The 15,021-nt window shown below is 37.9% G+C and overlaps 1 protein-coding gene across 4 annotated transcripts in view; it reads right to left on the reverse strand.

Annotated features, from left to right (window-relative positions):
* The window catches only part of LOC110099099 (ubiquitin-like domain-containing protein CIP73), a 53,346-nt gene that overhangs the window by 2,145 nt on the left and 36,180 nt on the right, over window positions 1-15,021 (reverse strand). For 2 of the 4 annotated variants that reach the window (XM_020826136.2, XM_020826139.2), the window contains 7 exons: window positions 2,872-3,036; window positions 2,697-2,768; window positions 2,486-2,591; window positions 1,751-2,410; window positions 1,533-1,651; window positions 1,201-1,437; window positions 477-1,067 (listed from right to left, as the gene is read on the reverse strand). In XM_020826136.2, the coding sequence (XP_020681795.1) occupies window positions 477-1,067; window positions 1,201-1,437; window positions 1,533-1,651; window positions 1,751-2,410; window positions 2,486-2,591; window positions 2,697-2,768; window positions 2,872-3,036 (1,950 nt within the window). The remainder of the gene's footprint in view (window positions 1-476; window positions 1,068-1,200; window positions 1,438-1,532; window positions 1,652-1,750; window positions 2,411-2,485; window positions 2,592-2,696; window positions 2,769-2,871; window positions 3,037-15,021) is intronic. The other 2 variants (XM_020826137.2, XM_020826138.2) reach the window with 2 other exon arrangements.

Raw genomic sequence — 15,021 nt, forward strand, 5'->3', positions numbered from 1 at the left:
ATGAGGCGAAAGAATATTATGGAAAGATAAAATTTATCAAAATGCAATTAGATCAAATATGTTCTATGATTTCAAGTGTTGGGAACTGAAGAAATTCCTAAAAGTCAAGTTGTTGTGGAAGAGATGAATAAATGATAAGCTTCAAAAGGTTGAATGGTAAAACTGAGGAAAAAAGAGTGAGGAATAATTATATTGAAAAGAAATTATAAGTAGAACCTATTCAAGAAAATATAAGAGAAGCATAACTAATTCATTGTCAAAGTAATGAAGGGAAAAAGAGAAAAACTAACATGATTATATAAAATTAAGGTGGAAGTAATGAGGGCTACGAGTTGTGCAAAAGGTTTTGTGCAAAGTAAACTCCACATATAATATAATACTCAACAGGAATGAATGGACAAGACTACAAATGGCAAATAACAAATAATTAGAATAAGGCTATCACAACAATGATGATGATGATGAAATTTGTGTACCTGATTATTAACATCAATGGATTTAGGCTGACGCTCAGATTGCATGTCCTGTACAGGAGCAGCGAGTGTTGATGACCTACCAAGAGCTTGGGATACTACAGGTAGCATCTGCTGAATCATCCCTGTAAAATCTAATCTGTTTTGTCCTGTACTCTGTATATTTCCATTATTTTGGCTCTGTCCTACTTCTTCCACAAGTTGATTAACAGTGTTTTGAACTGCAGGGCTCTGTACGCACTGCAACAACATGCTTCTCAGATCACCACTGGCAACCCTAGACTGTGATGCTACACCAGTCAAGAGATTGTTGAAAGCAGAACTTTGCATGGCATTAGCAATCATGCCACCAAAATCAGTTTGCCCGCTACCATCTTGCCCTACCGAAGGCATGCTATTCATAAACTGAGAAATCAAAGAGGGAAGTTGACTGGAGGACCCATTATTATTTCCCCCATCCACATTTGAAATCTGAGATGGAACAGAAAGAACAGCTTCATGGACCCTGCCAATAGAATGTTGACTTTGATCCGATGAAGATGCCTCAGCTTGTCCATCATCCTTCCCTTTAGGCTTTACCGGCTTACTTCGCTTCTAATAAAGCAAAAGTGAAGTTTTGAATATATTATAACACAGCTAGATGATAAAATTTGATGGGTGATGCAAATCACTACACATAAAAACTAGCAAAAATCTAGAAGCAATGAGAGCAGTTTGTAATTCGTACCTTAGCCCGTAAACCTCCAAAACCTAGCCCCAAGGGAGTACGTGTATTGCTCTCTATTTGACTGCTTGATGAGGGTGGCTTCTGAAATTCAACAGGTTTTGGTTCTCTATTAAAAGATCTAATATCTGATGAACTAGATTGACAGTCAGCAAGAACTTTGGATGAACTCGGAGTTGATGATTCTTCAACACTAATACCAGAACCCAAGTTATTAATCTGATTGCCTTCTAACTGAATCTAAACAAAGAAAACAAGGCAGCTTAATTTTCATACATCATCAACAAAAAAGAAACAAAAACAGAAGAAGATTATGCTTGCATGTAAAAACTGACATGCTGCCCTTCTTTTCCAGAACCAATGAGATCAGAAGTACAATTTTCCCCAGAACCAGTCCCCTTCCCATGTTCAGGAAACCCCGTGTTCACTGAGTTGCGTCTTGCATCATCATTGCCTATTTTTTTTTTCCAAATTTAACTTGAAGAAGTGAATGACCAATAAAAACAGGGCAGCTCAATTTAACATAGCTAAATTTTGAATTTTTCATCAGAACCTGAATAAAGATCTTCCTGGCAAGCTAACACATTCTCTTCACCACTGCTCGACTCCTGAGAAGTTTCAGACAGGGATGATGGATTTTGGTCTTGAGAATCACTACGAAGTGAACTACTCGGCATATTCGACTGTGGAGTTGTATGCAGGATGCTAATATTCATTTGAGGAGCTTGTAGTGCAGAAGTAGACAAGTCAGATAGTGTCCCACTACTCACAACTGAATGTGCGCCTTGAGTAGCAATAGGCTGCGTGCTAGTAGATGAGCTTTGTGCTTGCGCATTTCCAGTTAGTGCACTTGCAATGCGCGCTGTGACCTGAGCTACAATTGCTGGGACAGAAACAGACGGTGGTGGGACCGCTCCGCTTAGAGCCGAGCCAGCACCTTGAGGAGAAGCAAACTGTATAGGGATGGAATGCTGTGCCCTTATGTGAACAGGGTATGTAACACTGAACACATGACCAGAGGCTTCTGGGACAGTTCGAGCTGGCGTAGCAGAAACCACTGCTCTCAAAGGTAATCCTCTTGTGGAAGTTGATGAATCACTTGAACCATTTATACCTAAACTTGTTTGTTCAGTGCTCGGACGATCTCCATGAATAGTCTCAGCAGGACTTGTCATGCCAACGGTAGAGGATACACCAGGGGCTGTGGAATTCCCTGGACATCCAATGGCATCAGCCAATATCCTAATCAGGACCAAAAAAAAAAAGACGGAAAAAGAAAGTTTCCTACCAGCATGTAAGTGGATATTAATGTTGCTCAAAGGATTTCCGGGAGAAGCTCCAACTGATAATCCAGAGACTAATGGGAGAGGAGGTGCACCAAATAGGGAGCTTGGCTGAAAAAGCAAATGAAAGGAAAAGTAATATAATTAAATAAATCACAGTAACATCCAGAAATGAATAAGAGAAGGATGGGTAGCTCGTGATGGAAAACAACTGACCTGAACCATTATTGGATTTGGCCCTATTGGAGATATATAAACAGCAGGTCCAGAATTCACAGAAAACTCAGCCTGAACCAATTGGAATGAAAGTAAATATACGTTAGATAGAATGGATTGAATCATGTAAGAGAATGAGTGCAAATATTATGAGCTCAGTTAAAATGGACCATACTGGAGATTGCCCCATACGAAGTGTCATTATTGTGCGACCAAGCTCTAAGAGCAAAGCACCTAAATGCTGCATTGCAACTCCTAATTGCATAGCTTCATTCTGAATCTGACCTCTCAAGACTGGGTCAGAAGAGCTCCCTTCCCTTTGCAAACGTGTTGATACATGCTATATAATCAAAGCGAATTAGCAAAGCATACGGAAGAGTTTATTCATCCGAGCAGGACAAAAGGTGTAGGAAGAGCATATGCAAACAGATAAATCAGAGGGAAGAAAACACATAAATAACCATCAAAATAAATAACAGTTACTCAACAAAAGTGTGAACAGCAGAAAATAACCAGGAAAAGTAGGAAGCATAACTCAAAGCATGGCTAAATATTTTTGAACTTACATGTCCAAGTAGGACTTCATGGTGACATATATTCAACATCATTGGCTAGACTAGACAATTCGATTCTGGTTGTATCTAATCCATTGGGACTTACATGACAATTTTTTATTTGTTACAGTCAATCTAATACTTTTCAGCTATCTGAATAACAAGAACAACAACAACAACAGGCCTTTATCCCAATATGTGGGGTCGGCTACATGAATCTTTTTTCTCCATTGTGTCATGTTAAGGGTCAAATTCTCATCTAAATCGAATAAAGAAATGTCATTTCTAATATTTTCTAACCAAATCTTTTTAGGTCTACCTCTACCTTTCTTAACATAAGTCTAATCTAATACATCTACTTTCCTAACCGGCTCATCGGAAGGCCGTCGTTTTATGTGATCAAACCATCTAAGTCGACTCTCTCTAATATTATCTTCCACTGGAGCTACTCCAACCTTTTCACGTATATGCTCATTTCATATCCTATCTTTAAGAGTATAGCCACTCATCCAGCTAAGCATCCTCATCTCTGCAAAACTTAACTTAATATTATGCATCTCTTTTAATGGCCAACATTGTGCAGCATAAAGCATTGCAAGTCTCACTACCATCTTATAGAATTTTCCCTTAAATTTGAGAGGGATTTTTCTATCACATAACAAGTCTGAAACATTCCTTCACTTCAACCATCCAACCTGAATTCCACTTCAACCATACTCATCTCTGCAACTATACCAGTTCACGATCGAACCGGCGGGTCAGGTCCGGTCCTGTTTAAAAACACTACTTACATGTGCATTTTGATTTTATAAAAGCCTACTTGGGATAAGATTTATTTTTAATAAGTTTTTTAAATGTGTTTTTAACTATTTTTATTTTTAAAATTAAATCAAGTTATTTTTATTTTTAAAAAACAATCAAAACAACTTTTAAATATTTTGAGATATTTAAAAATGACTATCACCAACAGCCATAGCCACCATTAATTGCCGACCACCAACATCCCATAAATAAACAAAAAAAAAAATATATTTTTAAGGCCCTAAACATAAGCAAAATAAAAAAAATTAAAATTTTTAACAAAAAAAAAAATGATTCCAAACGGCCACTAAGCAATTCATTTCTTAGTTAGCTTGTAGTTAAAATAATTGCCGACCACCAACATCCCAGAAATAAACAAAAAAAAAAAAAATTTAAGGCCCTAAACATAAGCAAAATAAAAAAAATTAAATTTTTAACAAAAAAAAATTTGATTCCAAACGGCCACTAAGCAATTCATTTCTTAGTTAGCTTGTAGTTAAAATATTGTACTGCATAGGAGAATATTATTTTTGGTGCATTCATTCAAAATATTTGCCTATGTATTACATATAGAACAATATAATAATTAGTTGTATTTCATTAAGCATATCTGCCTGCTTCATTTCATTTCCCATAGATTCCTATATATCCATCCAAACAACCATTGGAGGATTTCACAAAATAGCGACTATCTCAGAGAATGGTATAAAGAACATGATGTAGAACTATATGCGCAATTGGAGATTTGCACAAAGATTTTAAGAGCAACTTTAGATTCTCGTTAAAGCGATTAAAACAACAACGTAAAACAATTAAGCAGTTACTTTCGCTTAGGTTAAACTACACAAGAGACTAAGCTAGATCAAAACACATAGGAAAACTAAAACGTTGCATGCGAAGTAGTTTCCAACTTAACCCTTGTTTAACAACGAGATCTAAAGCAAAGAAGTAACAAATCCTACGAATACTAGTGGATGGCAATAAAGGGACACAATCTCTCGCTTTGAACAAATTCTCATGAAGAATTCGGAATTCAAAAGTAAAGAATCAAGAAGGAGAAAGAATCACCTTCACGGAGAGACGTCGTAGAAATCCCACGTATCTTCCAATGATTGTTCCGTCCAAGGCTAGGTGAGTCCTTCTCGAAGAAACGTCGTGATGAGCAAGGTTAACTCACGTGCCGGATTTATCTTCCATCTCCAATCCAAGTAGGAGCTATGCCTTGAGAGGAGGGTAGAAAGAGAGGGGGTGGGGGAGAGGTTGGCCGGCGGTTGTGAGAGAGGGGGAGAGGCGGCTAGGTTAGGGAGGCTAGGTTAGGTGGAGTGTGATTTGAGTGAATCCCAAATCTGAAATTATATTTCAGATTTAATTAAAATTGGAGGGAAAAATCTTGAATTTTGAATTTCAAAGATCATGCATTAACACCCTTAATGGGGCATTAAAGGAGAGAGGCCCATTAATGGGGCCGGCGGCATAGAGAGAGGGAGAGGGTTAGGGAAAAACAATTATGCGTTTCCTAATCCGCTCCGATGAATTAATGATGAAAATTTCAAATCCGCCCAAATTCAAATTTGAATTTGACACGTCATTGAAACTTTCCTATTTGGCGTCGGGCAAATATGGAAACTTCCACAATGAATTTTCAAAATTTGAAAATTCGTAGGAAGGACGAGACGGGCCGGAAAAAGGTGGACGGGAGGGTGGTGGTGGCGGATAGGCCGGCGCCAAATGGTGGCCGGGCGGATGAGGGGGAAGCTGACGGGTTTCTTGGAGGAGGGGGAAAATTTGGGAGGTAAGTTAGGAGGCGACGATTTGTAGTGGAGGAATAACCTGTGGTGGAAACGGAGGTAAACGTAGAGGGAAGGTGGGGAAAACCAAGAACCACCGGTGGTGGTTGTTGGGTGAACGACGGGTGGCCTCTCCTAGGCTCCACCTAGTTATAACCTCTCTCTCTCTCAAGCTTCTACAAAGAAAGCTCCAAGAAGACTCATGTAAGAAGAAATTGTAATATCATTCATTAAACATGAAAATACAAGAAAGAGGCTATATATAGCCCATTACAAATGTCATGAAAATAAAAGACAAAAACCCTCGGGGGCTCACACAGACTCAATCCTCAAGCAAAGGAAAAAGGGGAAAAGTGCAGAAATAAAAATACATCAAATAAAATGACCAATCTAATAATCAGAAATACATCGGGCAGATCGTGGCCGTCGATCTACGACCACGTCGACGGTAGACTTTCCAACCGATGTCCCCATCAGAACATGAAGGGCCCGAGTCTTAAACTAAAGTCACCATGAATCAAACTTGAAGCTGAGCTCAATCTTAAACTATTGTTCATAAATGAGTCAGACCCCAAATTGAACCAGAGATAGAATATAACATTAAGCCCTGAGTCTAAGACTATTTCTAAGCAGCCCAATCCTGATGTAGCTACTAGCTTCCTAGAGACAAAACATAATCCTGAAGTTGAATGTGTATCACAACTGTACCAAAGTTGCTGAACTACCTGTAAAGTTACATCCCAGACTAAGAAATATCACTTTATGTTATTTACTGATTTACCGCCTCTTTGAAAGAACACTAGAGCGAAAGATGGATCGTGATTACCAGTCACTGGACATTCTTTTTGTTGTCTTTGTGATTTCTTGGACTTTAGAGTTGCCAATGTACTGTTTACCCTGAGGGAAACATATCATAGTTTTTATCTACTAACTCATTATTTTCCATTCCTTAAAGATAAAGTCATCATCATGAATTAAAAATTTTCAAGACCGTATTATAGATTCATTATACTACCTGAAGACCTGAAGACCATATGGAATGGTATGTTTGCTCTCGAACCTCCATCATTTAGCAAGGTTCAGAGCTAGTCCCTATTCAAACTATAGGCTTCATAACCCTACTCAAAGAAGCCATCATTTTCCACGTCTATTACATTGTATTATGCACATTTTCATAAATGTTAAGTTATCTTAGAAAGCAAATTTCTATGCATATAGAAGATAATAAAGCTAAAGTAGATGTTCCTTGTAGAATTTAAGGATAAAACGAGAGTGATTATGTTAGCATTTGTGATCATTTTGAACTCATTCTGCATAATAACTTTAAGAAGCCACATTATAAATTGTATGTCATATCAAATTGTTGGAAAGCTAAAATCCCATGCAAATACTCTTGGCTCCCAAAAATGAACATTAATCCTACTTCTAAGATTCAAGATTGGTGACCATATCAAGGCGCTTTGAGCCTCCAGTACTTCTTAACACTATTTTCTAGAAGGGTTCATCTCTCACATGACATCAATGTCATTATAGCCACCTACGCCCCATCAAAAATGAGTGAATTCTTTCAAATGATATCACAACTAGCCACTATGGGTAGCTCCAATACTTTGTTCGTCAGTAATAAATTCACTCCTTTCAATGACACATGAGTTCCTATACAGATTGCATAGCTTGGCCCTCAATCCTCCCAAGGCTATCATCATTTTTACACACTAGAAGAGAGTTCTTCGAATTTAAGGGAACTGAGAGATATCAGAGGGCCTTCAGAACTTCAAAATGGCATTAATAGGGCATCAAAATCTAACTAGGTTGTTTGATGGATCTCGTTTAGTCTAATTAAGTCTATTCTGATTGTTTGCACATGTTACCGCAACTAATTAAGTTACTAGACATGGGAGTCCTTGTTGTTCAAGGTAAGGCTATTTCTAACCTAATGCTCTTAAACTATTTCTACAAAAAGACTATTTTTTTTAGTGATTGCTACTAAAGTAGTCATTTGAGAATTACAAGTATGTTCCTTTCTTAGTTTATTATTTTACTTTTAATTACTAAAGCACCCTCTTCACAAAAATGAAACATCTCACCATTCTTCTAATTCTAGATGATAAACTAGGAAAATTACTCGAGAATGGTTTAAAATAGGCAAAGAAATCAGAAGTAGTCCTCTAAACTGCTGATTGTAGACCTTGCACCGTATTGCTAGCTCGTCCTCATGTCGGCCTGTGGCCATACAACTATCTTGTAGGGGTGTCAAAATGGGTATTCGTGTCAAATTCGAGTCGAACCCGGAATTGATCTGGATCCAATTCAGCTGACCTGAACCCGAACCCGACTTTGTAAATGGATTAAAAAAGATGAACCGAACCCGACCTGTCGAGTTATCAGGTTGACTTGACTCGAACCATAACCCGTATGTGTCAGACTGAGCGTCAAACACAGGCCACGTGTGGGACTGCACGAGGGCGAGAGCGTAGTGTAGTACCCCATATTTTGACACATACAAATAAATTTTATAGGAATTATTATTATAAGTCAAAATCACAAACCGTCTTCGTCATAGCATTGATATTATAATATTTTAATTACACAATTTTTTTCAAAAATTTTGGGCATTGGTGAAGATCCTTAAGAAATTAACACATGTAGTTTTAAGTGGGGATTTTGTGACAATCAAGTGTCCGTTTTGCAAACCGATTTCACCAGAATTTTCTAAACAAATTGTGTTATTTTATAAATATTTTTCTATAATTTTTAATGCTCCAAAAAGATTTATATGAATTTTATATTGAAAATTAAATAAATTATATAATTATATTAGATAGCTCGGATGTTATTATTAAAAGATAAAAAGAATAATTCTTCCAAATTAGATTATGGGGTATCACAATTGGTATTATAGCATGGTTGTTACTTGTTGGAAGAATTGAATTATTACCAGAGTTATAGGAAATGATAGAGTCGGGTAGATTGGGTAGATTAAGGTGAGTTGTTTTGCATACGTAATTGATTGTATAAATAAATGAAATGTGATTGTCTGAACTGTTTGATTGTGTGATAAGTAATGATTACTAGTTCGACGTAAATCCCTTAATGAGTTTTGATTTAATTTTTGATTTGATTTATATTGATATGAATTTTAGTTTATATCGATTGTCTGCCCGCATCCTTAAGGGAAATGTCGGGGATGATATTTTTTTTAGGCAGATAGATTGTAAAAACCCGTATTTGGAACAGGTAAATAACTTTTTCAGGAGTTATTATAAGTTAAAATCACAAGCCATCTTCGTCATAACATTGATATTATAGTATTTTAATCACATTATTTTTTTCAAAATTTTTGGGCACCGATGAAAATACTTAAGAAATTGACACCTATCGGTACAAGTGGGGATTTTGGGACCGTTAGGTGCCCATTTCTACAAACCAATTTCACCATAATTTTTTAAATAAGATGTGTTATTTCATGGATATATTTCTATAATTTTTTAATGCCCAAAAAGATTAATATGAATTTTATATTGAAAATTGAATAAATTATATAATTCTATTATATAGCTCTGATGTTGTTATTAAAAGAAAATAATAATAATTCTTCCAAATTAGATTTTCGAGCATCACATGCGGGTCCGGGGTAAGCTTTGCGAGTGCAAGTGTGTGAGTCTGGGGCAAGCTCTACGGGTTAGGGTGCGTGATTGCGGGTTGCGAGCAGGCAAAGGTGAGGCTGCATCACTGCGAGTGCTCGACTGCGAGCAAGGGCAGGACAGTGCTAGTCAATGGAAAGCATTGCGGATGTAAATGAGAACACTAACCCGAGTAAGGTGCAAGTGGGACTAGCGAGTTAGGATGGGGACAGGTCAAATCTAGGTCAAATTCGGGTTAGTGGTTGACTCGAACCCAACCCGATTTTTCAAACGGGTCATAAATTGGAACCCGAACCCCCATTTTCTAGGTCGGGTCAATAATTAACACCCCTTGTTGTGGCCTCCAATGCGCTTTGTGTCCCTCCTCATCTGCTTGTACGAGCTCCACCTAAGTGCACACTATCATGCCTCTACCTCATCTGACAAGCCAACAACCTAAGCCCCCCAACCATAGCTTCCCTACCATCAGAAGGTCAAACCTCCTTCCACTGCAAGCCTATTATTGTGCCTTTTCCTCTAGCCACCAGGATCCACACAAACACTCTTCTCTAATATTGTTAATCTCTTATCAGGACATAAATGTCATTATAGCCACCTTCGCCTCACCAGAAAAGTGGAGTAAATTCTTTCAAATGATGTCACAACTGGCCACTATGAATCGCTCCACTATTTCATTCATCGATAATCATGTATCTCCTTTAAATGACACACGAGTTCCTGATACAACATAAGTTCTTAAACAAAGAAGGAGAATACAAGAAATGCAAATTAAGATACTTCCTTTCAATATCAAATAAATAAACACCAAAATAAATGACACTTAATAAAAAACCAAAATGGGAAATCTGTTAGGAAGACGCATAAGAAAGAACAAATAACAAAACATATATGCTATAAAATATGCAGAACAACCACGAATGGTCACCTCACATGCAAACACAAACTAAGAAAGGTGCTCAAAGGAAAGGACAAACCAGTGATCCGCCATAAGTAGGTTCCCGCACAAGGCTTTGCTCCTCCGGCAAATACCAATAAAACAGGGCACAACACCACTTCCAATTCATAATAGTTTAGAGAAGAAAGAAACACAGTGTGATGTAGACAAAGGGGGGGTCAACTCATGTCTAAAATAAATCAATTTTGGCTTCCCCCGAGTTTACAAGCTCAATTAATTTGACCTGAAATTTTAGCTCATTTATGAGCTGGTCTTTAGTTGATTTATTGAACTAAGGGTTAGCTCATTATTAGCTAAGTTTTAGTTCATAGTTATCTTTTATTTAATGTACTTTTTATTATAGTTTTTAATGTCTTCATTTAAGTTGTCTCTTGGATTTCCAAAAGGGCTTTTGAAATCCCAAGATAGTTGTTTAGTTTTCCCATTTGGTGGCTCTTTGGATTCCACCATGGGATATTGTTTTTTGTGCCTTTGCCCCTTGGAATTTCGGTCGGCTGCTGGTTTTTCGCGCCTGGGATGATTCCCGCGGCTGTGGCTCCTTGGTTCCGTGCGGCCTCCTTGTCTCCCGCGACTGCTGCTTCGGTTCCTGGGCTTGGGCTGTTTTCCGTGAAGTATGGGGGGGATTTCCATGCTTGTGATGCTTAGGTTCTTGTGCAGATTAATGTTATGTGTCTTTTGATATTCCCTTTCATACCTATATATATGGACGATTTGTAATGTTTTAAAATAGTTGAATGATATGTTATTTTTGGAAAAGCTATAACCTGCGGGTTTGCTTGGATAAGCTTGCGAGCTTTGTCCGTCTTCTTTCTCATCCCCTCCAGAAATCTTGCGAGCTCTTTCCAACCTTTCATCTTGGCTTCTAATCTCTTCGTCTCTCCGCAAGTGCCGCTCCATCTGTATCTTTCGTCTCTAAGTGAAGCAACTTTAGGGTGTCCTTTAATTTCGAGTCGAGTTTGTAAGTCGTAATTTTGTGTTTTTTAATTTCTAAGTCGGTCTTAGATTTGAAATGTAAGAGTTTGTTCTTCCTCATCTTTAGTCTTTTCTACAACTTTCATGAATTAGTGGGTCGTTCGATTTTTATCACTCGTGCGGGCGAGGGGTATAAGCATCCCTATATTTCTTGCCCCCACCAATTTGGTATCAGAGACAGGTTAGGAAGTCCTAGGTTTGTGAGTTTGTCAAGTTTTATTTTGTCAAGTCAAGTCTTGTCAAAAGTTTAATTTTAGTTTGTCATGAGTCGTATTGTGAGTCTAGGGTTTTTTTTAGATTGAGTTTTTTTTAGTATTTTTTAGTCGTCTAAAAAAATGAAAAAAAGATAAAAATCAAAGAAAACAAGTCCGATGAAATTGGAGATTCTATGAATAGGTGGATTCCATCAAAGTCAACACATCCTCTGGAATATAAACTGTACAAGCTTCAAGTATGGATGCATCTACGTACAGAAAGGTACATGAAGACGAAGCAACGTTTATAAGATCAATTCCTGAAAGAGCGAGATGAGATCCTGCAGAAATATGAAGATAAGATCAATGAATTAGATGCAACGCCTTTGCCTACTCAAAAGAAACCAAAGCTAACTCATCGGAAGATGAGTTCTTCAAGAAGGGGAGAATCTGATGTAGACAAAGGGGGTCAACTCATGTCCAAAATAAATCAATTTTAGCTTCCCCCGAGTTTACAAGCTCAATTAATTTGAGCTGAAATTTTAGCTCATTTATGAGCTGGTCTTTAATTCATTTATTGAACTAAGGCTTAGCTCATTATTAGCTAAGTTTTAGTTCATAGTTATCTTTTATTTAATGTACTTTTTATTATAGTTTTTAATGTCTTCATTTAAGTTGTCTCTTGGGTTTCCAAAAAGGCTTTTGGAATTTGGAATCCCAAGATAGTTATTTAGTTTTCCCATTCGGTGGCTCTTTGGATTCCACCATGGGATATTGTTTTTTGTGCCTTTGCCCCTTAGATTTCCGGCCGGCTGCTGGTTTTCCGTGCCTGGGATGATTCCCGCGGCTGTGGCTCCTTGGTTCCGTGCGGCCTCCTTGTCTCCCACGACTGCTGTTTCGGTTCCTAGGCTTGGGCTGTTTTCCGTGAAGTATGGGGGGGATTTCCATGCTTGTGATGCTTAGGTTCTTGTGCAAATTAATGTTATGTGTCTTTTGATATTCCCTTTCATACCTATATATATGGGGGATTTGTAATGTTTTAAAATAGTTGAATGATATGTTATTTTTGAAAAAGCTATAACATGCGGGTTTGCTTGGATAAGCTTGCGAGCTTTGTCCGTCTTCTTTCTCATCCCCTCCGAAAATCTTGCGAGCTCTTTCTAACCTTTCGTCTTGGCTTCTAATCTCTTCGTCTCTCCGCAAGTGCCGCTCCATCTGTATATTTCGTCTCTAAGTGAAGCAACTTTAGGGTGTCCTTTAATTTTGAATCAAGTTTGTAAATCGTTGTAATTTTGTGTTTTTTAATTTCTAAGTCGGTCTTAGATTTGAAATGTAAGAGTTTGTTCTTCCTCATCTTTAGTCTTTTCTTCAACTTTCGTGAATTAGTGGGTCGTTCGGTTTTTATCACTCGTGCGAGCGAGGGGTATAGGCATCCCTACATTTCTTGCCCCCACCAACGTGGAAGGGAAACCGTGAAGAGAAGAAGTAAAAAAGAAGACTAAGAGGAAGATGTAGCGGTTAGGGAGAAGAAAGCTCACAAGCTAAGAAATTCTCAGGTTTAAAATGGCCACTCTCCAAAACTCCTACACAAAGAAATTTAACCAATATATATAGGAGAAAGAGGGGAAAAAAGTAATTATTAGCCCACATAAATGTGCCTCCAAATCAGCCAATAAGAACCACCAACTCAGCTCATTCAACGAGGAATTTGTTATGCTTGAACCGGCCCAGGAGGGGCCGGCTGGACCCGGTCCGACCCGGGTCTAGACCAGGCGGAGGCGGAATCAGGAAAGGGAGGAGGGCGGACAAGGTGGGCCCCACTTGGGGCTGATTTGATTATGTGGGAGGGAAAATTTTGAATGCAAAGGGTTGTTTAGGTATTTTGTAGGAATCCTTTATTGTTAATTAGGAGGATTATGAGGGAAAGGGGGTTATCTTGAATTTGGATGTAATTTGAGATCTAGAGTTTTCTTGCTTGGGCACTTGGCGTTACCGGAGATAGTTGGAGAGTTATTCTTCCTCTCGAATCGAAGAATATTGTATCTTGCCTTTGTTTTGATCATCTAGTAGTGGAATACAAGTCCATAGCTTGATTTTCTCTCAGATTTTCCTACAGATTTCTCTGTTTTCTACTGATTTCCTGCTGTTTGGGCTGTTTTCCTGCTGAAAACAGCAGATCTCTTGCTGTTTTCCACATCCGAATCGATAGGAATACTTGGATCTAAGTATTTCCTATCAGAATTAAGCTTCCAACACAGGATTCAGCAAAGGGGAAACCGAGCATACAGCAGGCAAAATCGAGCAACCACAGGAGAAAAGGAGTAGGAAAACACAAGTAAAAGGGCTATGGTGTGTACCAACCTGAGAGCACCAAACCCGACATGTTCATGGGTTATTTTTTTCATCATAGGGCCATACAAAATAAAATTACATAGCATTCAAAACATAAAAAAATAAAATAAAATAAACATAAAATGATAAATCTTGACTGCATCAGTTCCCATACAAACTGCAGAGTTTGGCACTCAATCCTCCCAAGGCTATCATCATTTTACACTCTAAAAGAGAGTTCTTTGGATTTGAGGGAATTGAGAGATATTAGAAGGCTTTCATAACTTCAAAATGGCTTCAGTAGGGCACGGTTGTCTGGTAGATCTAGTTAGTCTAATTAAGTCTATTCTGATATCATGGTTATTTTATTGTTTGCACATGTTGCCTCAACTATTTAAGTTGCTCGGCATTGGAGTCCTTTTTGTTAAAGATAAGACTGTTTATAACCTAATGCTCTCAAGCTATTTCTAAAAATAATACTTTTTTTAGATTGCTACTTAAGTAGTCATTTGAGAATTATGAGTTTGTTCATTTCTTAGCTTATTTATTTTCTTTTTAATTTACTGAGGCGCCCTCTTCACAAAAATGAAACATTTCATCATTGGAGCCACAGCGGTTAAGACTTGTGGATGGATTGATGTTTAATCCAAAAGAAAAGTTAGCCAAAATCAAATGAAATAAAACAAAAACGGATGACGAATGGTGGAAACTAGAGATGAGAGGACGGAGAACAAAGAAAAAAAATGATACAAACCACGAGCCCGGACTCTTCCTGCGGTTGGTGGGTACTACGTTGCCCTCCCCGAGGGAATTCAATCCACGAGCCCAGATCCATCCTGCGGCTGATGGAAACAAGATTGTCCTCCTATAGGACTTTTCCTCTCTAGAACTCACACACAGATCAAGACAAAGGCTCCAATTTTTTTTTATTAATCATCCATCATACCTCATACAAGAGAAGGAGCCTCTATATATAGGCCTCAAAAGAAACTAAAAGACAAATTTGCACCTTGGGCTTACATAAGAAAAAACTCTTAAATAAAAAGGGTAAAAGAAAATTGCAAAATTAAATTAAAATACAATTACA

Source organism: Dendrobium catenatum, unplaced genomic scaffold (genome assembly GCF_001605985.2).
Source record: "Dendrobium catenatum unplaced genomic scaffold, ASM160598v2 fragScaff_scaffold_264, whole genome shotgun sequence".
NCBI lineage: Eukaryota > Viridiplantae > Streptophyta > Magnoliopsida > Asparagales > Orchidaceae > Dendrobium > Dendrobium catenatum.